The 23098-nt window shown below is 54.7% G+C and overlaps 8 protein-coding genes across 8 annotated transcripts; 4 read left to right on the top strand and 4 right to left on the bottom strand.

Moving 5' to 3' along the window:
* Nucleotides 1–291: 291 nt before the first annotated feature.
* On the top strand, nt 292–2086 carry BU26DRAFT_430978 (uncharacterized protein; the record flags this gene model as incomplete). The annotated part of the gene is made up of 3 exons (XM_033823911.1): nt 292–378; nt 437–974; nt 1020–2086. Coding segments are annotated over 3 exons (1692 nt in total), but the record flags the coding sequence as incomplete, so codon positions are not given.
* Nucleotides 2087–2875: 789 nt separating this feature from the next.
* BU26DRAFT_507400 (sorbitol dehydrogenase-like protein) lies at nt 2876–4071 on the top strand (the record flags this gene model as incomplete). Its single annotated transcript, XM_033826995.1, has 2 exons — nt 2876–3076; nt 3160–4071. The coding sequence occupies 2 exons, from the start codon at nt 2876–2878 to the stop codon at nt 4069–4071; spliced, it is 1113 nt and encodes a 370-aa protein (XP_033681872.1).
* Nucleotides 4072–4201: 130 nt separating this feature from the next.
* BU26DRAFT_54260 (aldehyde dehydrogenase) lies at nt 4202–6312 on the bottom strand. Its single transcript, XM_033831658.1, has 5 exons — nt 5668–6312; nt 5561–5615; nt 5426–5509; nt 5286–5376; nt 4202–5235 (listed from the first exon to the last, which is right to left on the bottom strand). Exons 1-5 carry the CDS (start codon nt 5971–5973, stop codon nt 4332–4334), a joined length of 1440 nt encoding a protein of 479 aa, XP_033681871.1. The 5' UTR covers nt 5974–6312; the 3' UTR covers nt 4202–4331.
* A 1810-nt stretch (nt 6313–8122) lies between these two features.
* Nucleotides 8123–8790, top strand: BU26DRAFT_567210 (uncharacterized protein; the record flags this gene model as incomplete). Its single annotated transcript, XM_033833632.1, has 2 exons — nt 8123–8512; nt 8566–8790. The coding sequence occupies 2 exons, from the start codon at nt 8123–8125 to the stop codon at nt 8788–8790; spliced, it is 615 nt and encodes a 204-aa protein (XP_033681870.1).
* Nucleotides 8791–9546: 756 nt separating this feature from the next.
* Nucleotides 9547–11046, bottom strand: BU26DRAFT_430929 (uncharacterized protein; the record flags this gene model as incomplete). Its single annotated transcript, XM_033823909.1, has 1 exon — nt 9547–11046. One exon carries the CDS (start codon nt 11044–11046, stop codon nt 9547–9549), a length of 1500 nt encoding a protein of 499 aa, XP_033681869.1.
* An 835-nt stretch (nt 11047–11881) lies between these two features.
* Nucleotides 11882–14937, bottom strand: BU26DRAFT_552772 (uncharacterized protein; the record flags this gene model as incomplete). The annotated part of the gene is made up of 2 exons (XM_033832166.1): nt 13143–14937; nt 11882–13093 (listed from the first exon to the last, which is right to left on the bottom strand). The coding sequence occupies exons 1-2, from the start codon at nt 14895–14897 to the stop codon at nt 11882–11884; spliced, it is 2967 nt and encodes a 988-aa protein (XP_033681868.1). The 5' UTR covers nt 14898–14937.
* Nucleotides 14938–15822: 885 nt separating this feature from the next.
* Nucleotides 15823–19643, top strand: BU26DRAFT_54249 (TPR-like protein). Its single transcript, XM_033831651.1, has 3 exons — nt 15823–15998; nt 16063–16414; nt 16467–19643. Exons 1-3 carry the CDS (start codon nt 15982–15984, stop codon nt 19563–19565), a joined length of 3468 nt encoding a protein of 1155 aa, XP_033681867.1. The 5' UTR covers nt 15823–15981; the 3' UTR covers nt 19566–19643.
* Nucleotides 19644–20122: 479 nt separating this feature from the next.
* BU26DRAFT_460902 (peroxisomal ABC transporter-like protein) lies at nt 20123–22864 on the bottom strand. Its single transcript, XM_033825047.1, has 2 exons — nt 20638–22864; nt 20123–20577 (listed from the first exon to the last, which is right to left on the bottom strand). The coding sequence occupies exons 1-2, from the start codon at nt 22778–22780 to the stop codon at nt 20240–20242; spliced, it is 2481 nt and encodes an 826-aa protein (XP_033681866.1). The 5' UTR covers nt 22781–22864; the 3' UTR covers nt 20123–20239.
* Between the last annotated feature and the right edge of the window lie 234 nt (nt 22865–23098).

Raw genomic sequence — 23098 nt, 5'->3', positions numbered from 1 at the left:
TCATGCCTCGTCCCATCCCGGCCCCTCCAGCCTCCGCATAATCATCACGCCCACTCCTCGCTCGCTGCCCCCTCTTCCGCATCTGCACCGTCTTTTCGCTCTCTGCTCTTTGCTGTGCGACCGTGATCTGAATGCTGCGCGCCCTCTCGTCCTTTCCAGAATGCACCGCGCCCAGCCCACAGCTGCATTTCTTTGATCCCGGGCTCGCCCACCATGAGTACGTCACCCTCCAGTCCGAGCGCTTCCGCTTCCTGCGCATCCTCGTTGGGGCCATGCTGACCCTCACGCGCAGCTGCCCAAAGTATTGGCATATTCACTATCGCCTTCCCCGACCCGTACTCGATAAACTACTACAACGATAGATTCGTCACTCTTGCAGTACGCGCCCCAACAACTTCGAGCCTCTTCAAGCAGTCCTAACGCTAGTCATCTTCAGCCAAACGTCTCCTTCCAATACCCTATAACGAGCAACATCCAGACGCTGTCATCAAAAGATGTTGAGCGCGGCAACGATCCGTATGGCATCCTCTTCGTGCCCGACCTCCGCTCGGATGACTGCAAGAAGTCTGAGCTGGAGTACGTACCCGCAAACGCCACTCGTTTGAACAACTTGCCCTCCGATTCCGACTACGCCCTCATTGCATTCGCTCCCTGGTTCTCGCCGCCATGCATGATCGAGTACTTCCAAGCTGCGCGCACATCGCCCGTCAAAGCCTTCCTCGTCTACCAGCCTGGTACTAGCAACACTATGCCGCCTGTAATGAACGATGCGTCGTGGGGTCTCGGTGACGGCGGAAGCTGGAAAGTGGACAATAAGTTCCCTACATATGTTCTTGCGTCTATTAGCGGTGGTATCATCGCGGAGCAGTTGGGTCTATACTCGGGAAACATCACGGATGCGCCCGATGGCGAGGAGCTAGCCTCCGAGTTAAGTCCTACAGACTATGTGCGGCTATGGGCTACTGTCAATACCGGTAAGTGGAATATAAGCTGAGAATGCGTATGGCTGATGGTATCAGACCCGGGAAGCCAGCTCCCCAGCCTCTGGGTCTTCCTTGTCATCGTGCTGGGTCTCCTGATCATCGTCATCGGCGCCACCTCAGTGATGATGCATCTCGTGCAGAGAAGACGGCGGAACAACCTTAGACACCGCGTCGTCAACGGCGAGGTGGATCTAGAGGCTCTCGGAGTGAAGCGATTGACTGTCCCGCGACAATATCTCGAAAAACTACCTTTATATACATATAGCGCGGGCCCGGAGGACGCGGAAAAGACGACTCCGCAGGTTCCGGCACAAACTCGCAATCTACCCTCTCCCACAATCGACGCCGAGACCGGACAGAAAGCGGCACCACTCAGCCGTCGACCGTCCGCCCCGACTGCTCCTACCACAATCACCGTAAACGGGCCCACCTTTTCGCAGTCCACTTGTCCTATCTGTCTCGACGACTTCGAACCCAACGAGTGCCAGGTACGAGAGCTTCCTTGCCGGCACATCTTCCACGTCGACTGCATCGATCCATTCCTTCTCAGCAACTCGAGTCTTTGCCCTATGTGTAAGACAAGCGTTTTACCTGTCGGCTACTGCCCTCCGAGAATAACGAATGTTATGGTCCGTCGGGAACGAATGATCAGGCGGATGCGTGCACGCAGTGCGACGACTGCGGCAGCCACCGAGGGACAACCGCCGCCTTCGTCTACAACCATGAGCCACCTTCCTGGAGTGCTCGGATCGTTAGGTAGTCGCATAGGTGGCCGAAGGTTCTTCAGTGCTCCGGTGACGTCCCAGTCACAGCAGACAGATATTGAAATGGCTGGAGCTATTCCGGCACCGACAGCGTCCAATCCCACTGCTGGAGCAACTGCGGCGCCAGAGTCTGCTCCTGCAGCAGCCCAAACCCAATCAAGCGGCGCAGCAGAAGACTCCCAGCCTCCTTCATCTTCCGGCAATCGGCGAGAGTGGGCACGGCAGCGTGCTATGGCGTTGCTTGGGAATCGGTCGGTACCAGGCGAGGCTGAAGACGACGATAACACTGGTCCTCGCTGGAAGCGGGGCCTACGGAAGATCTTCCCGGGGTTTAGGTAACCTGTTTCTTTCTTTCAAAGATACCACAAACCATCTAGGGACGGACGGCATCTTGGTTATGAACTGGGAACGTGTACTTTATCGCAAGGCGTCCGGTGCTTATGATTTTCGGCGGCATCGCGTTACGGGGAAGGCGACTTCAGGAGGGTTTCAAATGTTGGCGAACTTCTAATTTTCTTCATGTCAATGGTTCCTGTACACGCTGATCGATGGCAGTTTTGGTAAATAATTCGTCGCACTCTCTTCTGTCGATCGAACACCACTATGCATCGCACGGGGTGTCATTAGCATCTTTCAGCACTATGCTTTTCCCAGCCACCCGCTCCTATCCGCTGCATCCGTGGGTCTCGAACGATCACTAAGCCCAATCCTTCAATCCGCCCGACGCACACATGGCCCGAGGCTGCCATTTCAACACCACAGCTGACATCGTGAGATGCGCATCCATGTACAGCCACCGGAAAATTCTTGCAACGCGAGTGGATCGCTGTCGGGGCTAAATGGCCCGCGGCCTGCAGATGCGGCGTCTTCGGCTTCCTATTTGTGGAGATTCCTGTGCCTCAGACGCTAGTTACGACGATGGAGGGGTAGCTTGCATGCACCACGGCTGCAGTGCGGGTATGTATAAATGCGTCTGCGTCTGCAGGGTGTTGTGATCGTCGCGGAATTTTTTGTCTAGGCATTTCTTCGATTGAGCTTTTGTCAATTGTTCTTTTCTCGATTGCCGCTTCTTGATCTCTCTCCCAATTGCGCCGAATTGGACTCAAGGAGCTGTAGGAGGGGTTCAAGATGAGCACGACCGCAACGGAAGTCAAGCCCACCAAGGCAAACATTGGCGTCTACACGAATCCGAAGCATGAGCTGTGGGTCGCAGAAGCACAGCCGAGCCTGGAGGAAGTGGAAAAGGGAGGGGACTTGAAGGAAGGAGAAGTCCTATTGAACGTAAAGAGCACTGGCATCTGCGGCAGCGACATACACTTCTGGCACGCTGTACGTCCTCTCCCTATTAACCTCTCTTCTCGGACATACACCCGTCCTCCGACCGCCCAGCAGCTAACCCCTCCAACCCCCAGGGTGCAATAGGTCCCATGATCGTCGAAGACACGCACATCCTCGGCCACGAGTCCGCCGCCCTCGTCCTCGCCGTCCACCCCTCCGTAACCACCCTCGCCCCCGGCGATCGCGTAGCCATCGAGCCCAACATACCCTGCCACGCCTGCGAGCCCTGCCTCACGGGCCGCTACAACGGCTGCGAGCGCGTGCTGTTCCTGTCCACGCCGCCCGTCGCCGGCCTGCTGCGCCGCTACCTCAAGCACCCGGCCGTTTGGTGCCACAAGCTGCCGGCCAATCTCTCGTACGAGGACGGCGCTCTGCTCGAGCCGCTTAGCGTCGCGCTCGCCGGCCTCGACCGCGCAGGAGTCCGCCTTGGCGACCCCGTCGTCGTCTGCGGCGCCGGCCCCATCGGCCTCGTCACCGCGCTGTGCTGCAGGGCTGCTGGCGCTGCGCCCCTCGCTATCACGGACATCGACCCGGGCCGCCTCGCCTTCGCCGCGGAGCTCATCCCGGGCATCCTCACACATAAAGTCGAGCTCAGCGACTCGCCCGAGGACTTCCGCGCCGCCGTCGTGCGGCTCATGGCCGGCGTCGAGCCCGCCATTGCCATGGAGTGCACGGGCGTCGAGTCCAGCATCTGCGGCGCCATCCACGCCGTCAAGTTCGGCGGGAAGGTGTTCGTCATCGGCGTCGGCAGGAACGAGATGACGATCCCGTTTATGCGGCTGAGTACGCGCGAGGTCGATCTGCAGTTCCAGTACCGCTATGCGAATACGTGGCCCAGGGCGATAAGGCTGGTGCAGAATGGCGTTGTGGATTTGAGGAGGCTGGTTACGCATCGGTTTGGGCTGGAGGATGCGGTCGAGGCGTTTAGGACGGCGAGTGATCCGAAGACGGGCGCTATTAAGGTGCAGATTCAGAGTTTGGATTAGGGGGTAGATTTGGTCAAGGTGGTAGAAGGATGCGTGCTGACCGTGCTGGGGAGTTGGATAGATGGGGTGGCACATAGAAGGAAAGAACACCTGGATCTGCTTTAGCATCATGATGTTGCATAGACAATGGAAATACACGCTCGTCATGGAAGTTCCGTTATTCATACTTTACAGGGCCATATCTGCTCCTATCTCATAAGCTTGCTTGGAGCATCTCATTCTCCTCACAGCTTCGCAACATCCTGCTTTCCTCTACCTAGTCACGACTTGTAGACGTGGATGACATGCGCGTTCATGAACGCCAGCAGACCCGTCTTACCCCACTCGCCGCCAATACCCGACTCCTTGTGCCCGCCAAAGGTAGCCTGCGGCGTAGGCTTCTCCCACGAGTTTACGAACACGCTGCCGGCCTCCAACCGTCGCGCGACCTTCGCCGCCTTCTCGACGTCCTTGCCCCACACGCACGCACCGAGGCCTGTATTAGTGTTATTCGCGCGGGCGACGACCTCGTCGATATCGGACCACGGCTGCGTGGGCACGATAGGGCCGAAGGGCTCCTCGGCGATGATACGCGAGTCGTTGGGCGGGTTGTCGATAATAGTGGGCTGGATGAAGAAGCCCTTCGAGGCAGCGATGTCGGGCTCGCCGGCGGCGAACTTGTACCCCTTAGCCTTGCTGTCTGCGAAGAAGCCCTTGACCTTCTCGTACTGCATGCTGTTCTGGATGGGGCCGAGCAGGTTGTCGCCGTCGTCGGGGTTGCCGACCTTGATGGTCTTGGTGAAGTTGACCATCTCCTGCAGGAAGTCCTTGTAGATGGACTCGTGGATGTAGATGCGCTTCGTGGCGACGCAGACCTGGCCGGAGTTCTGGAAGGCGCCCATGACGACCTCGGGGGCGACTTTCTTGATGTCGACGTCTGGCAGGATGATGGAGGCGTCGTTGCCGCCGAGCTCGAGGGTTACGCGCTTGAGCGTCTTGGCGGAGGCTTCCATCACTTTCTTGCCCGTTGCGATCGAGCCCGTGAAGGAGATCTTTGCGACGTCGGGGTGCAGGCAGAGTTGTGCGCCGAGTTCGTTGTTGCCGCCGACGACTTGGACGACGCCGGCGGGGAAGACTTCTTGCATGAGCTCGACCATTTTCAGGCCGGTGTAGGGGGTGAATGGTCTATAGCATGTTAGCTTTACGACTACGGTGCGTTCGTATCATTGACTTACGAGGGCTTGATAATGATGGCATTGCCGGTGAGTAGGGCTGGCGCGACCTTGCCAACGGAGAGAATCAGGGGGAAGTTCCAGGGGACGATGCCTGCGCCCGTCAATTCGTAGTTCCTCTAGCCTTCTCAAATATCACGTACCTCCACAAACACCAAGAGGTGTATACTCAGTGTAGATAGTCTTTTCGTCGTCCTCGTACGTCTCCGTGGGGATATCGAGACTGCCTAATCGGACATTAGTATATAGATATTATCCGGATACGCGGGATAGCCCACAGTGATAGGCAACGAATCCACCCACACCGGCGACCTCAATGGCCGCGAATTTCCTCTGTAGCGCCGTCAGAGAATGCCCCACTTGCTCGTTTCAGATTTGGGCATACCGGCTTGCCCGACTCTTTGCATAGAAGGGTGGTGAGCTCGTCGGAGTACTGGCCGACGAGGTCGACAAACTTCATCAGCAGCTCCTTCCTCTTCTCAATTGGCGTGTCTCTCCATGCGGGGAAGGCCTTCTTCCCAGCTGCAACGGCATCGTTCAGGTCCTGCTCGCTGGCAATTGGGACGTCCCACAGCTCCTGGCCGGTCGCGGGGTTGATGCCATGGTGGATTTTGTCGCTGCCGCGCTGCTTGCCGTCGATGATGTTGTAGAACTTTTCGAAGTCGATGCTGAGGGTCTTGGAGGGAGACATGGTTGCGGTGATACTTGTGCGAGGGCAGAGGTGTGATGTGGGACGAAATGAGGGAGGGAAGGAGGGTAGTACTTAAGTTGAGAGTCGAAAATGAATGAGCGGTGGACCGCCACACGGGCTGATCATCGCGGGCGCCGCTTCAGCCTGGGCCTCGGGAGTCGCACCTTCTCCATGAAGATTAATCATAAAACACTCAGCTTGTTGGTGGCTTGCTGTCGGCTAGCGGGTAAGGGTGGGGCAAGCCAAGGACAATGCGGGGCGATTGCTGACGACGGCGTTGCTCAGACAAATTCATCTTTCTACGGAGGTTAGGGTTGGGCCTAGCAAGCTACGTAAATAGGATAGCGTGCGGCGTGGCGCCAGCAGATGAATTCTGGTGGAGAGGAAGCCCACGGAGATTGCGGCGGTACGCACGCGGCAAGCTCAGCGAAGGTGTCAATGGCCAATTGCTGGCTTCCATGTCTTCCGGTATCTAGCACGGCATCGAGTCGAGGCGATTGACTCTCGTGGCCAGGCGCTTTCAGGGTCCAGAACGGGACGTTGAGGCTTGAAGTGGCTTCCTTTCTTTGTCGCATATCCAACATATCCGTCCCACTGATGACGTCGATCGAAGGCACTCGGCCGAAAGACTCGTGCGGTACGCACAGCGGGGGCGCCTGAAAAGAAGGGATTCGGGCTATGTTCGAAGTAGAATGTGAGTACGATGTTGGAACAGAGTGTCAGCTAAGCTTTGCCAGCACGTGTCCGTCAGCACCTTCCAGGTTCCCGTCCCAGGTTTCGGTCGGATGCCTGCGAGTCGTCAGCTACACCAACACCCCCAACACCAACACCAACGCCGTTCCTCACCGCATCGAAGAATTTCTGCTGATTGCTCTAACCACTGTTGTGTTCTCCACATGGGCATCAGCCAGCCGTTTCAGCTTCTTCCAACGACCTCGGCAATGGTTCTGGAGGAGAAATACCCAGAATTCCCGTCATCGGAGTATCGCCACCAGTCAATGGGGCATTGTGATAGCCCCTCCTCAGAGAGACTCTAGCGGATGAGCTTTCGACGATTAGAATTCTGGAAGGGTCAAAGGGTGAGGCGATACACGTGATCATGTACCTCGAGATTGGTTTTGCCTATACAAACCTGGCTTCTTCGCTAAACAGATTAACCAGCACAACTTTCTAACAATAGCCCATGAAATCTGCACCTGCATCGTCTCTAGCAGAGAAAAGACCGCGCCGCAAGCCTCGGGATCGCTAGAACATGCGCCGGTAATTACCTGTCCAACGAAACCCTCCCGCAACTGCAACCGTCGACGAGAAGCGGCCGTCGCTCAATTTGCCCATTGATGAACGATACGAGACGCCCAAAACCGCACCCCAAAGTCGGCAGGACCGTTCTCATAAGTCGACGCCGCCCGCTCGCTAAAGACCCATAAGCTTCCCCAGATCCCAGCCCGCAATTAACCGTCGCCGTCCACTTCATGACCTCGACCTGGTCTTCCAATCTATTATATACAATGCTCGACCCTTTGCGGCCCATCGCTCTGCCATCACGCTACAACAACTCTTCTCGCGTACTATTTTTGGGCCGATCATTTCTTCTTTCGAGCCAAAACTCTAGGTTTTGCGGCGTTCTAGAGCGAACGTGTTCTTCTCATGGCTTCAGTCTGTGGCAGCATCGTGCGCGGCCTCCCCGTGTACATCTGCACCCGCAATTTCGTCGGCACAACCAAAAGCTTGTCCGTGGCGACAGTACCTGGTATCTGTCCTCTACTCTAACCCGGAGTATGCAGTCTGGCCGTTGAGGACGGTAGCGATGTGCTATTTTTTGATCGCCTTCACGAGAACGTACTCTAGTGGAGATGTGCACATGGGCGGCCCGTAGGACCGTGCCTTGGACGAACGACTGGCAGAGGTATCGTGAACAATCTGCAGGTTCGTGATCTACTTCTCGTACCCGGGAGAATGCTTCAGCATTTAAGGACGGCGTCGCTCCCTGCCTTCCTGATCCACACTACAGCAAGCAGCTCGCCACCTCCAGCTTTTCTCTTTTAGATCATAAGATCTCCAGCTTCAGAGCATATACCTCTCTGTCATTCCCAGGATCCTCATCCTTCGAGCCTCTTTTCGTCGAAAACACAAACACTCTTCCACCACAATGAAGTACGCACTCCCCGCCCTCTCCCTCCTCGCGACCACTGCCCTCGCAACCCCCATCCCCGACGCCGTCGCCGCCGCCCCGCCCGCCTTCAAAATCAACAAAGTCGTCTACGGCGGCTCGGGCTGCCCTCAGGGCACCATCGACGTCGACTACACCAACAGCGCCATCCTGCCCATCTACTTCTCCAAGGACTTCACCGCCTCCGTCGGCCCCAATATTGTCGCCGACCAGTCGCGCAAGAACTGCCAGCTCAATATCGATATTCTGTACTCGCCCGGTTACTCCTTCTCGGTGTACAGCGCGGATTACATGGGCTGGGGAGACTTGGATGACGGCGTTAAGGGTGTGGTCAAGGCGCAGTATTATTTCTCCGGTCAGACGCAGACTGTAAGTCTGGCTCTTGCTCTAAAAGTTAATAGGATTCGACTGACACACAGCAGGCTTCTTCCACCATGGTCCTCAACGGCCCCTTCACGGGCAAGTACACCAAGCACGACGACGTCCCTATCTCCGTCTGGTCGCCCTGCGGAGGCGAGGGCATGCTGAACGTCAACTCCGAGGTTGCGCTTACGCCCATGGGAGGTTCCGGCAGCGGCACGCTAGCGGCTGTCAAGGAGAGCGGCCGCTTCACCAACGTGCTATACATCAAGTGGCGACAGTGCTAGGCGCCTTGTACGCCCCTTTTCTCTCTCTTCCTTTCTCTCTCCTGAAAATATCTGCCGGGTATTGCATGTAGATAGCGGTTGGACGGGGACGACTTTCGAATACCCACTTTAGTAGCAATTGCACACTCGCAACTCCAGCCTGAGCATCCAGACGTCGTGAAATTGTCCTCAATGGCCTCGAAGATGCGCTCGCGTTTCTCAGCCGCGCGCAAGCCCCAAATGCGCGCGAGTGGTGCGGTGGCCTGAAGTCGAACAAAGGTTTCCGAAGCACTATATCGATAATATCCCACTACCAGGCTCGAGGCGGTTATGCTCCGCGCGCGCTGCTGCTATTTTCGTACCCCGTATGCGCTATGCAAGGCCCACCCGCGCACAAGTCACAGGTTATAGAGTACTGGTACTTGGCTACATGCTTTCAATTAATTGCTGCGTCGCTGATTGAGCCGCCTACTTGGCGTTGGTCATTCGCTCTAGGGATCTGATCGTAGAGGACACCGAGCCGCACTTGCTATTTCCATGCACCTCCCTCCTTCCATCCTGGCATCGAGTCTTCTGTGTTGAGCAAAATGGAAATCCACTCCTCCTTGAAATTTAATCAATACTTAAGCAACGAAATAGTGTTTTCACTGTTTTTATATATTCCCCTTCGTTATTGAGACTAGCACTCCCAGGGAAACCGTATCACTTCGCAAACTTCATTGACTAGAGCTGTAATCCGAAGGGCCGACATCTCAGCCTTGCATTGGGAGCTCCGGTTCAGGCCCAGTCGGGAGACCTAACCGAATCCTCAGACCGCTTTGCGCGACGGTCATTTCGAGCGGGCAGCTGAGGCCTCGGAGACTCCTGAGCAGAATACGTAGAAACCTCCGGTCTCTTCGCAGAGGGATTTGCACCTGGCTCGAAGTCCCGCGGTATCGGAGGCGGAGAAACCGTCCTCAGCTCCATATCTCCCGAGAGTACCGAAGACTCCCAACTGGACGAGCGTCTATACAGCCGCGCTTTCCCGCTCGTATCGATATCCGGAATATCGATGTTTTTCCTCGGCAGCCGGGACCGCGGTCTTCCTCTTCCCCCATGCTCCATGCGTTGGTTGTCGTAAGGATCCTGGTCGCCAGACCACCATGCAAGCTCGTTCTCTCGCAGGGACCGGGGGAAGAACTCGTCTAAAAGCACTTGCCCAGCTCCGTTTATCGTCATTTCCAGGTCCATCAGACCGTCCATGGTCCCGCGCGTAACGATAGTGTCGACTAACGTGAGTGGTAAGCCGCGGCGATCGGGAGATCGAGCAACGGCAGCAACCACGGCGTTCTGTAGCATCCCCAGGCCGCCCACCCCCACCAGGTACCAGCTATGAGACCGAAGACCAGCTACCGTAATAAGAAGCGCAATCCAGAATATCGTTTGACAGAAGCAGACGATCCTAGTGGCCCAGAGTCCCACCGGGAGACCGCTCCACATAAAGGCCGTGCGCATTTCGCTGCCGTTTTTGTGATATAGCTTCTGGCCTTTGGGCCCCTTCTTAGGTGCTGAGAAGAGAGAGGAGGCCTCCCAGACGCGATCTGATCGTGGGCTTTCTCCCGCCGCCAGTTCTTCCAAGTCCAAGGCTTCTCCGGCGCTGTAGATGATCATCACCTCCCGCGAGCCATTACCACTCGTAAGCGCCATGTACTTCCCACTCTTTCGTTTCAGGGGCAGTTTCTCCACATTCCACTGCGGCAGCTCGCCGGCAATGATCGCAGCAGCAATGCCACTGAGGGTAATGAGGAAGACGCCCCATTCACCGTCCTTAGCGAAAGGTACAACAGCGACAGCAATCTGGGCGGCGGTTACGAACAACCAAATTCTTTCGGTGACAAAACTAAAACTTCTTTTCTTCCAAGGAGCTTCGGCCGTGTAGATAGAAATCCTGATGCTGGCGCCATTAAGGCTTCCCCTCTTATTCATGAACACCTCGTTGTCTCGCAGTATCCGGCCTATAACCCAGTTCTTGTTTTCGCGCACGTACGACGACTCCAGATTGAACACTTTGACCGGGTAATCCGGGGGAGGGAGCAGCCGTCCATCTCCGATGACTCCAACGAGCGTGGAGAAGGAGTACGCTACCCATCCGAAGGAGAAGCAGACTGGCGGTATTCTGCCGGCTGTCGTTTGCGCGAGCGCCTTTTGGACAATGTCCCCTCCGATAATGAGGAGGAGCGATAGGACGTCTCCGGGATTCGACCATTGTGATCGGAGTTGGGCCGCGTTAGATTGCATAGAGGAAATGGAAGAAGCAGCCATCGCTCGAGTTGGTGGCACGCGAATACAGCGTAGCGGCTATTAAGGGCTGCTCATCCGCTGAACGCGATGCTATGCATATATATGGTTGCGCAGTGATCGGTGCGCCTCGAAGTAAACATCAAACAATGAGGCTTTCGCGTTATTGCTACGTGTGTGAGGGCGGGGCATCCGGAAAGTGATGCGGTGTTGTTTGCGACCAGGCTGAACTTCAGCCTTGCGTTGTCGACCAGGCTGAGCCTCAGCCTTGCGGCGTGTGTAACTGAGTAACTCGGAGAACGACGGCGACTGGACGCCGCCACACGGTGGAAATTGCATGTGGGGGTTGCTGCAAATCCAGCTGGATTCGTCCGAGTGGCTGCCCTCCCTCTCCATGTGGCTGCGCCTCGAGCCTGTCTCGTTCGCAGGCACCGCGCGTCATTCGATCACGCTTGGGGTCATCATCACCCCTTCGCCTATGGCTATCTCTTACTGGACGCGTGATAGAAGACGTCTATGTAGGCTTGCATGGCAGCTGATGACTGCATTTGCCTTCTTGATCGGTCACTGTTGAGGGCAATGAAGGACGAAGGATGATGTAAGACAGGAGGGAATCGGTGACCGGTGTTCAGCCTCTCCAAACGGATGCCAGGGGAGCCCTCTCGAGAAAGAGGTAAATGGCCTTGTATGTTGAGAGGGAAGCTGGGAGGAAACTTGCGTGTACCTAAGGATGCAGATTAGAAGCTAGGCCAAAACCAGAGCTAGCGTGTTCGCGTCATTATTGAGACAGCATTGAAACCCGACCAAGTGTCCAGGTGTGATTGTATGCATTGTACTAAGAAGTTGGCTGAAATGTACTGGATCTCCCTAGTTTTTTCCACCACGAAGATACCCTGTCCGTCACCGCCTCTGTCCTACTCCTCAGCAAATTTCCTGGGGAGGGTACGTTGTTCTCTTCTGTCTCCTCCACTGCGTTCTTCTCATTCATTAGTGATCCAGGGCCTGCGGGCGGATGCGGATTATGCATGGAGCTCCCACCAGCGGTGTGAGTCGACGGCGCTGGCGTTGGAGTCTCCGTGCCAGCTCGAGAGGCACCACCATCCGGGTCGATTCCCATAGGAACTTCTGCCCCACTTCGCATAGGATAGGGTTTAAATCTGCCAGTGGCCGGTATGTTGACCTCGGACGCAGATCGCGTAGGCAAATTAGATTCCTCGCCCATCTCCTCGTCGATGGTGGTGCGACTGTCCACGTACCATTGCTGATCCTCCTCAAGCGCTTCGCCGCAGATGATTCTCTCGCGATATTCGGGATTTCGGCTCTCGATGATTTCCTTTCTCTTGTCGTTCACCTGCTTCTCATCTGTTTCACGCCTAACGCTGACTCTTCCAACTATATATACCCCGAAAATCCGCTTCCCGCTATCCTTTCCAAGCTCCCTCTGCTCTTTCGTCTTGTGAATTTCGACTAAGAGCCCGATCTCGGCGATTTCGCGTGGCCGTGGACGACTCAGAATGATTGCGAGGTGTTCAGTGCGTCGCTCGTCGATGATGCCCTTCTTAATACTATGTTGTTTCCCATCCGGTCGTTCGACATGATACCATTCAGACAGCGAACTGTCGCTTGGAAACCAGAAGCCTTTGCCGTCCGTGTACCCTAGAATAGCGTTCCTGTCCTGAAAGTGGAGCAGAAATCCCGGGAATTCGACGAGCAGGCCGCCTTTTCGTGGCTCTAGTTTTGCTGACTTGGAAATGACCGAAATAGGGTCAGGATAATCAACCCCCTGGGCTTCCATCCAGCTAAGGGGTGCCCATCCGAAACCGGGTAGCTGGATCCGCTCCCCAGGCAAGAATATGATACCTGGAGGAATAGCCCCAGGAGAGTTCTCTTCCAATACCAGCCAGAAGTCCCTCATGTACTCCTTGAGCTTCTGAGCTTTATCATCGCGTTTCTTCAATAGCTCGGCGCCTGCAAACGACGAGTTCTGATAATCCAAGTTCAACAATGTAGCAAGGGCTAATGTTTCATGCTCTAATTTGCTTGTCGTCTTGATGGGCGTTAGCGCGAGCACTGTGATGGAATATTCAGGCACTTACCCTCCATTGCGCAGCTTTCCACACACTGGCGACCAGGCCCACGCTGTTCGTAGAAGTCAAGCCGTGTATGCGTGCCTTGCGGTCTTGGCCAAGCATGTTGTGGTAGTAGCTCCTGGCATTTGCTGGGAGGCTCGAGACGAGTGCTTCGTTCGTATCGACGAACAGCTCCTCGATTTCGTCTAAGTCCACGAGGGGTACATCCGGTTTGTTGTTGTCCCAGCGTTTGAAGGCGAACAGAAGCTTCCTGCTCAGATATGCTTCCTGGAGCGTCCAGAGCCTGCGCATCCATCCGCTCGCGAGGATTCGCATCGCCGTCGTTGTATAGTCCTTGTCGTCCCATGACATGTTGTTCAATCCGTTATCAATGACGATGGTGTACCTGGCCCGGGAATAGACCTTATAGATATGAGTGATTGCCTTCTTCCTGGCTGATTTGTATTGGTCTTGTACCGGTATTGTCAGCGTGTCAATCCAGAAAGGAAGCGGGTCGTCTTTTGCCTCTCCTCTATTCTGCCTATTCTTCTGCATCTGCGCTTCTTTCAGGAGATCCCGAAAGTAAGCAAGCTGGCACCGCCATAGTTGATTTTGGTCGGGGTTCCCGTATCCATCTGACCAGACATGCGATATTGTTGCATAATCTTGACATTCTGCGTCATCAATTACTTCCAGTTGGATCGGGTCCTCCCCACCCTTTGTCTCCTTGAATTTGATGAGCGGAATTCTGTCGGCTTCTATGATCCTCACAACATCTGCGATCGTCACGCCCACCATCTTATCTACACACGGAGTAAGGCAGGTGGGTAACTCGTAGGTTTCCTCGTCATCCTTCATGTCCTCATCCCCTTGACCACAACACGCGCTGCCGGGATGACAGGCAGCGTTTCTGCGGTTTCCCCGATGAAGGCAATCTGGGTGATGCTTCGTTGCGTATTCCCCAGGAAAGCGCCCGTCTTCGGATTTGAGCTTGCAGGGTTCGTCTTCATTGCATTTAGCCTCTGTATGGCCTCTGAATTTATGTTGTCGATGTGATATATAGACAGAGAGGAGGGCCGTCGCATTCTCGCGTAGCTGCGCTCGGAGGAGATTTTTCGTCCTGGGACACCAGTCGTCGTCATCCATCTTATCCAATACCGCTGAAGGACTTCCCCAGCCAATATCGGCATCTCCATACCAATCGCGCGCCCTGAAGCCGACTTGATTGATGATTTTCGCTTTCGCATTCGTCAAAGTTTCGCCGAGGACCATGAGTGATAATGCCAGATGGTCATCAAGTTGAGTAGGGCCTGCCTTCCTTCTACTGCCAGGTGGGGGAGAATGGCGCTTGATCACTTTCCGGGCAAGGTCCAACGCAAGCTGTGCGCGGATCATCCTCATGTTCTGGCCCGATTCGTTCTTTTTCTGCATCTCCCATCGTTGCCATTCTCTAAGGATACGCGGGAGCTCTGTCGTATCGATCGTATTACGCTTGGATACAAGCGTCTTCGAATCAAATCGCCTTGTCTCATCGTGATTGTCGTCGTACACTACCGCGGTAATGAGCCCGAAAAAGAGCCAAGATTGCATCAGCTGACCGAAGTCGACTCCCGGTGTTCTAATGGGTTTCTTGATAGTGTATGTGGATGTATCGAACTCCCAGCCTCGCGTCTGGGGAAATCCATGGAAGTGGCATTCCCGGTTCTCCCCGGTATAGAGGTTGTCAAAGCATGTGACCTCGAAGTCGTCCTTCTCCAGGAGGTTAAGGCCGAGATGTTGCATGATGAGGCGGAAAGTTTAGTAGAGAAAAGTGAGAGGCGGCCGTCGAGTCTGAGTTTGACCGGAACCTAACCTTGCGAGGACATTTCATTTAACGTCAATTTTTCAGCCTTGTCCGCCTGCTATCGCAGAGCCGCTCTTACAGTCTACAGTCGAACTCGGGCATTCTGAGGGCGGGATGTCGCTTAGCTGGTGTGGTTGATGCCAGCCTCGATTGGCTGCGGCTGTGGTGGTGGCTGCATGCTGCGAACTGCGGTGGTTCCCTTGCGTAATATTGATTCATAAAATCAGCTCAGGGCCCTGCACCATGGCTTTTTCGTCTGGCCCCCAGTTCTTGCTTGCTGATCATTGATGATAGCCGCCGTGTTTGCGACATCGTAGCCCGGAGGTTCGGTAGAGGCTGGGACGGGCGACGGCATTTTCTACGCGCTTTGCAAGGTAGTGCACCACGCGGTCGGCGACTCCAGGAATGTGGCGGAGTCTCGAGGCTCGAGGACCGAGGGAAGAAAGGAGACGTGGAAGGTCACTGTCGTACAGACGGGGCAGTCTCAGACCCGCCGCGGCTGACTGCGTAGCCACCGCCACAACAATGCAGTGCTAGGCAGAGCACATCCCTAAAACCGGCTGGCACCGCACACCCGCGCTGAACCCCTCTCAAGTCCTCCACCTCTCGATGCTTGGCGTGTCTAACTTCCCATCGCGGTGTCCATCGCACTCGCATCGACTCTCGCAATGTTTCATACCCGTCGGGATAGCCACGCCAGTCTACCCGGGCTCGCTCCAGGGCAGCTGAGGTCGTTTCAGACACTTAAACCTTCGAATGGGTCCAATAAAGCGTCACCAGATATTGAGTAAGTTGGATAGGATGTAATATTCCGACACCGTCTGATTAGATCTAGGATCTTTCTGGTGCACGGATGTTGTAGTCTGAGAGCACATAAGCTCGAGAAGTCGCTTTGGAAAAGCGCGGCTGCGATTGAAAAGGGCGTGGGGCACAGTCGAGTTCACATCTTTGGCTTTGATGCAGCAAAGGTCCTTCGCAAGGGAAAGCGGGTATTCAACGATTTAGCCAGCCAAATGCTTGAAGATGTCAAGAGCATTCCAGTGAGTTCCTTTCTCATCACGCAATCCCTGTATCACGGCTAAGCCTCGCATAGGAGCGGGAAAGGGTTGCAGTCATAGCACACAGCTCTGCAGCCTGGATTGTGCGTGAAGCCCTCGTGCAGTCGCAGTACGATAGAGATCTAAAAAAGGTTCCGGTGGGGCTCGTAGATTTCGGCTTACCCAAGGATCCCTCGGAAGGCTACTGGGAGTCCAAAGATCATTGGAACGACTTTCGCGACCGCCTGTTGAAGCATCTGATGAAAGGACGACCAAAGATAAAATTGCAGCAAGAATATCCAGTGCTTGACTTCTCCACTATAGACTCTACAGCTCAGGAGTTCGCAGGGTTCAGGCATAGCCTAGGCTCTCCAGATGAGATTCTACCAATACTGCCCGTCTGCTGTCCTGAAAGAAAGGTGAGGTAGTAGTCCTTCTCCCGCCTTTCACGATGAGTTAACAGACTAGCAGGGCGTTCATCGCAGAACCACGGGAGGTTCACAATGGAGCGATTCCAGCGGCTCCAGTACAGGGTCGGACGACAGCTCTTGTACCATGTTTGTAAGCATGTCTCCAGAAGAGGAAGAGGAGATCATAGGGTTTCTTAAAAAGGTCTCGAAGAGCGACCCAGTGCAGATTCCTACATTGATGAAGCGTGCCATGTCTCCGCGGACCTCCGGTTCGGAGAACGTTCCAGAGCGCCGTCTGTCCACCCGCAGCCCTTCTAGGGGGCGACACAGTGCGTCCTACGACACTCGAAGCATGCGATCGTACGCAGGTGGGCCATTCGCTCCCACCTATGAACAGGGGCTCGTACCAGAGCAGTTCTCTGATGGAGCCGAAACCCCCCGGCTCCCCTTCATCGAATCATCTAGACGGACAGAATCGCCGCAGCCTTTGACTTCAGCCATCCAGAAACCGGGGCCTCCGAAACCCCTAAGGAGTGTTGGGTTTAAGGAGTCGGATGAACAAAGAACGGGGTACACAAACCAGCTCGGACTGCAGAAATATACTGTACCGATCCCTGTTTCAATCTCTAGGGAAGATCTCAAGGACAGCAAAGACTTCGCGTCATGGTGCTTCCAACATGGAGATCTGGACGAGGCTAACCGCCTTTATCGCGTACTTATTGCCTGGTGCGAACAAAATGACCAAATCGACCGCGGCTACTACAAGATGCAACTTCAAATCGGACAGATCTCCTTCATTCACGGAGACTACAGATCCTCCGAAAGTAGGCTCAAAGGCTTACTAGACGAACAATACAGAGGTCCTCTGGTTGACCCAGGAGAAGCCAGTTTGGCCTCTGAAATCGCACGGTGGCTCGCTTTGTCGCAGTGGAGACAGGGCAAATACACCGACGCTCAAAGCACACTCGACGGCTGCAGGCACAAACTACCGACCACCAAGAGCAGAAATAGTCCGAATCTGTTGAGCACTCTCGCCCTGGTCCTTGCTTCTGCGGGCTCTTTTAAACGCGCTTGGAAGCTCAGCATCAAAGCCATCGATCCAAAATCTTTCGAAGCCTATAATCCGGACGCATACAGGAGAAAAGACATGTCGTCCGGTCATCGAAGCACCTGCCTTCTCAACCATGCTCGAATATCATACGTGGTCGGAAAACTACAAGATGCGGACGAAGCAAACCTAGAAGCGCTGGAAGACATGAAGAGGCGCTACGGACCGCAACATTTCGTCACTCTTGATGCTTCTAGTTTCCAGGCTTGGTTATTAGTAGCTAGGAGCAAGACATCTCAAGCCACTGAGGCAGTTCATCGTACCCTGCGAGAAATGATGTTGCGTTTAGGCGAGAGCCACCCTTCGACTTTGCAAACCCTTGAGACTCTGGTACTCGTTTACAAAAGCGAAGGTCGATATTCGGATGCTGAAGAAACCGCTACCTACTTGCTGCGCAAGAATAAGGAAGTGCTCGGGCACAGCCATCCGCAAACGCTCAAATGTATGACCATTCTTGCAGAGGTCTTTCTGGCCTGCGGCAAGTCGACAGAAGCAGAGAGAATACAGAGAGAAGTTGTGGAGCTCGAAGAAGTCAAACCCAAGGCCGAGATTAATTATCCGGGCCTCTTCACCTACAAAACGACCCTTGCCAACATTCTCCGCGAGATAGGCGAATGGGACGAAGCGCGAACATTGAGCCTCCTTGTTCTCGTAGAGCAACTAAATAAATTCGGAAACGAGGATGACAGTGATGAAGCGTATCAAACTGAAAGCGGCGATGCGGAGCCGCTTCCGAAGACGCTTCCGGAAACGCTTCCGGAGACCGAATACATCCCTCTTGCCAGGCTTCAAAATCTCCTCGAGAAATCTAAACCGATCCTGGAAGAGATACACAATCTCCCTTCTCATCTCCAAAGCCCGCTTGCAAACTCGCAGCCGGTCAAAATCTATCCGTCAATCATCCAGACCATGCATTGCCTTGCTCTCTGCGAACAGGTTCGGGATGACGCCGACCTTGCATTCGCCCGTGGTATTCTCAAAATGGTTCGCGATATACGTGTTACCAGGCTAGGAGAGGACCATCGTGCTACAGTCAACGTTCAATATGACCTTGCCGTCAATTACCGACTTCGTGGCAAGTTCCGCAAGTCGCTCAAGACCATCGAGGACGTCGTGAAAAGGCGACGAGACACCCTTGGCGCAGACCATCCGGATTACCAGTGCGCGAAGCACCAGCAAGCCGTCGCCTTGTTTCGTCTCGGCCGATGGAAGGAAGCTCTAGAAGAACAACGGCGGACTTTGAAGGCTCAGGAATTCTTGCTCGGAAAGAAACACCCGGACGCGGTACTGTCGCGCTTCACTCTCGCTGGCATTTATCACTCTCTCAGCCGCCTCAAGGAAGCCGATCAGTTACTGGACGAAGTGATCAGCGCGCAAAAAGCAAGATATGGTGAAGACCATCCCATCGTGATCCGAAGTCGTGCGCGACACGCATTGATTTGCCTCGATAGGGAAGATTTTCATCACGCAGAGGAGGAGCAAAGAATCGTCGTCCAGCGACGGAAAGAGACACTTCCCAAAGGTCACAGCCTTATCCGCAGCGCCCGCAACGACCTCGCCCAAATCATCCAAGCTAATAGGCGTCCCGAGGAGGCTCTGATCATCTACAAGGACCTCGTCAATTCTCTTCCCCTTCGGAGTGGTGGAAGCATGCTAGGATTCGAGGTACGCTCAAACCTTGGCTCATGCTACTTCGACCTGGGCGATTATGACAAAGCCAAAAAATACCAGCAGGAGATGTACGAAGAGTTGAAGCGCGCCGGAGAGCCCAATGACGACGTCGGGCGCCTTATCGCGAGCACGTTCAACCTCGCTTTAACTCTGAGGGAGAGCACTTTGGCCCACGGTTCGGGCGACGAACTGACCAAAGCATGTAAGCTGCTGGGAGAAGCTGTCGAACGAGCAGAAAGCGTCCTCGGTCCAGATCATCCACAAACCGTGGAGCTGCGAGCGACTTTAAGCACCTGGCGGCGGGAAGAGGAGGTCCGAAAGATTGGGCACCCGCACACTGCTGACCTTCGGGATTCGGCGGTCGCATCAACGGAGGGGTAGGGATCAAAGTAGGTGTCCAACGTTGGCAAAGTCCGTTTCCTCTGAGATCTTGGTCCAGCTCTCAAGCTCTCGGTCAAGAGACTGGCCCCTGGTTTCCTACTTTGGGGGTATTCCTGGAGGGAAGTAGCCGGTGAGTAGATTCCAGTTCCGTACTTCTCATGGGTGTCCTGTTCGAAGGAAATTTCTATAATAATAACGGCTCCTATTGACCGCGGAATGCGTGGAAGCAGCGTAAGAACAGGAGTAGGAACGCGAGTTCGGTGAGGGTCTCTTTCTACGCGTGAGGTGGACGTTTGTAAGATAGATAGATATCATGTATACTTATCTCGTTTTCCGTCCGGAATCGTGCACTGCTGCTTCATTAATAAAGATCAGCGTCCAGTCGAACCCCTCAATGCGTAAGTCGCAGTATCTCCTCTGGAATTAGGACGGGAATTAGAACGGACGCGTTCCTTGCAGAACATCGTATCTCGTTCCCAATCGGATCGCCAACGGCTCCTCTCGCTTGTATGAGAAAATATTTTCAGTTTTAGCAACCACATGCCAATGCATATTTCCCACAAGCCAAATATATATATATATATATATATATATATATAAAATATATGTATACATGACTCTATGCGTACCAATTCTAAGAACTCCACTAGCCCGACGATATTCGAGCAATGATCTTACCGCTCTTCGCCCGATTCCACAGCAAAATCATCCTCCTCTTTCACCTGCTTACCCGCCACTTCCTTCTCAGCGTATGGCGGCGGTGCTAGTTCGTCTCCGCCGTCCACCCAGACTTTGGATAACTCTGCATCGATCTCCTGCTTCCGTTGCTTCCACTCTTCCACCTTTGCGAGGCGCTCGCGCAGTTCGTGGAGTTCTTTCTCGACGGAGGACTTTTCAGATTCGGTGCCGATGCGCTGGAACTCCCATTCGTCGCCCTGCTCGCCCTGGCCGAGGGTGAGCGTGAAGGTGTGATAACGTTTTAGCGAGGCACGGGTGGAGATGGTGATTAGGGCTGCGGGCGGTCAGTATGCGGCGGCTAGCTGGCAGGAGATTGAAAAGAGGGGAAACTCACTGATTCCTTTGGCTTTGGCACGCTCATAGAGAAGGCCTTCGACATCGGAGGAGACAGCACTGGTTCCCTCATCGATGAAAGCATACCGCGGTTCATGGTACAATAACCTCGCGATACCCATTCTCTGCTTCTCTCCACCGCTGAACACGTCTTTCCAAACCTTCTTCGTATCCCAGCCACCCTCACGATCAGGCAGATAACCCAGCCTTGCTTCCGCAAGGATCTGGCTGAGCTCAAAGTCTCGTCGACCCGCATCCTTCATATCGAGCTCGGTGTGCGGATAGATGACCTGATCCCGCAGTGTGCCAGTACTAAGGTAGGGGCGCTGCGGCAGGAACATGACACCGTCCACGCCGATGGAGCGCGGCCTGCTGACGAGGCCGCGATATGTGGGCCATAGACCCGCTACAATGCGGGCTACGGCGCTCTTTCCAACGCCGTTGGGTCCGGTAATGAGGAGGTGCTCGCCAGAGTGGACGATGAAGGAGAGCGATTCGATGAGCTCGTCGCCGCCCATTGGGTACAGGGCGGGTGCTACGACGGGTACATGCTCTAGGCGGATACCGTCAAAGCCTTTGTGAACGGTGCCTTGGACGTCGGAAAGGGAATAGAGTTCTGGTCGGCTACCCGGGAGAGGGTAGTATGCGTCGGCTTGCACGCGGTGGAGCGTGCTGATGAGTGTATATACGCGGGAGGTGTAGCCCGCAAGCTCGGAGAGATCCTTGATCGAATACATCATTCGACCGCCGGCATCGGCGAGTGAAAGCATAAGGCGCTTGTTGGTGATGAAGTCCTTCATGCGATTTCTTTCCCTGCTTTGTCGCTCACCTCCTGAGAGCTCCCGTGCACTGCCCAGGCCACCCCATGCGGGCAAGAAGACAGGAAGCGACGTGATGAGGTAACCGAACGCTGACCAGGAATACTTAAGCACGAAGTCTTCCAGCATGTTGTACCGGATCTTGAGGCTGTAAATCCCCTCCATCCAATGCCTGAGATCTTTGAAGCCTGCTTCTAAAAAGTGCTTCTCCATTTCATCGCCACCATAGAAAGCGACTTCTTCGGCGTTGGCGATTAGTCGCGAATGGAGCGCCCGGAAATCGCCTTCTCTCCTGCCTTCGACGGCTTTCAGCTTCCCAAATGGAGGTGATAATCTTCGCAGAATCGTTGCAGTAATGAAATAGTTGCTCAAAAGTCCGGTGAACGCTAGTGGGCCTAGCGACTGGATAAGCTGGTAATTGAAGACGCAGATGTCGACGAACGGCTTTCCGAGGGAGGAGTATAGCGATGCTGCGGCTGCGCAGAAAAGCGTCAGATCTTGCGTAATAAATTGATCCGCGCCTTGCCCGACCCCTCCATCCAGATTTGACAGCTTGTAGTAATTGAGTTTGTCGTTCAGGTACAGATCGTGGATGTACCGCGTGAGCCGTGTCCGGAACGCAATCGAAACCTTCGACTGCAGGAACTTGATCATCGCATTTGTATACGACGAGAAGGTCCCAACACCTAACCACTTCACAATACCCAACAGGAACGCTTTGCCATTGCCCGCCACCAGGTCCCGCACGATCTCTCCGTCGAGTCGAGCAACGACCAGCGACAGATACGTCCTTAGCATCAGGAAGACACTGTGACTTATGAGTAGGCCGGACTCTTTGCTATTCCACCGCGGTATCATTATGTTCAGGAGACTGAGGAATTGGTGCAGGAAGGCGAGGTTCAGCCCGGGCTTTGTCTGCGGCGGCGGAGCTTGTGGATTGCTCCCGTCGGCCATGCGCGCCGCGCGCGGAGGCTGCAGGAAGAGACGGCGATGCGCATCGAAAGTCGTAGGCTTCGTCGGATAGATGACCACTTTAGAAGTCGAGTCTCGGTATGGAACGTATATCGTCCGCGAGCCATCCTTCCCTCTCAACCCAGAATTCCTTCTCAGCAGCCGTCGGCCCGTTTCCTTCTCAGCGCGCCGCCTCTTGTACCATCTGTTGCCTCCATAGCCGGTGCCTATTATGGCGAGGGCGAGTGTGATTGTTGAGAGGAGCTTCGTGAGCTTCGAGGCGTTGCCGATGCGGGTGCGGAGAATGGTGGCAGAGTGCTTGTAGAGGGCGAGGAGGGGATCATGACGTTCTCGTAATGTGGATTGTGCGGCCATTGCGGGCCATGGGTATCCTCCGGCAGAGGAATGTCATGTCTTGAGGTGCGAAGCTTGAGATGCGGCGCCGTCTGTCATGTGCGGTGCCGGAGTTGTTAATGATGCTTGCTGTATCGCGAGCCGAGGCATGTGAAAGTGTCACGTGATGCTACATCATGCATCATGCAAAGGTAGGCCTTAGTCAGCATTGGGAATGCTTTATTGATTATACTCTTTTGTTATAAAACCCGTTCCACTGCAACTGCCAAGTAGTCCAAAGAAGATCCTTCAAAGTTTTGCGTCAGCTGCCAGCGTCTTACCCTTCGATTCTTGGTCAGC

This window comes from Trematosphaeria pertusa (genome assembly GCF_010094035.1).
Source record: "Trematosphaeria pertusa strain CBS 122368 unplaced genomic scaffold BU26scaffold_10, whole genome shotgun sequence".
NCBI lineage: Eukaryota > Fungi > Ascomycota > Dothideomycetes > Pleosporales > Trematosphaeriaceae > Trematosphaeria > Trematosphaeria pertusa.
The sequence above is the reverse complement of the archived record's forward strand: the minus strand, read 5'-3'. Positions and strand labels throughout refer to the sequence as shown.

What these genes read in the sequence shown, in the direction of transcription:
- BU26DRAFT_460902 (XM_033825047.1), bottom strand. Translation starts at nt 22,780, where the DNA reads ATGGCCGCACAATCCACATTACGAGAACGTCATGATCCCCTCCTCGCC. An exon ending in TGCCAAAGCCAAAGGAATCA is followed by an intron (nt 20,578 to 20,637) that starts GTGAGTTTCCCC and finishes GACCGCCCGCAG; the next exon opens with CCCTAATCACCATCTCCACC.
- BU26DRAFT_54260 (XM_033831658.1), bottom strand. Translation starts at nt 5,973, where the DNA reads ATGTCTCCCTCCAAGACCCTCAGCATCGACTTCGAAAAGTTCTACAAC. An exon ending in GCAAAGAGTCGGGCAAGCCG is followed by an intron (nt 5,616 to 5,667) that starts GTATGCCCAAAT and finishes ACGGCGCTACAG; the next exon opens with AGGAAATTCGCGGCCATTGA. An exon ending in GCCATCATTATCAAGCCCTC is followed by an intron (nt 5,236 to 5,285) that starts GTAAGTCAATGA and finishes AACATGCTATAG; the next exon opens with ACCATTCACCCCCTACACCG.
- BU26DRAFT_54249 (XM_033831651.1), top strand. An exon ending in TCTGCTGTCCTGAAAGAAAG is followed by an intron (nt 16,415 to 16,466) that starts GTGAGGTAGTAG and finishes ACAGACTAGCAG; the next exon opens with GGCGTTCATCGCAGAACCAC.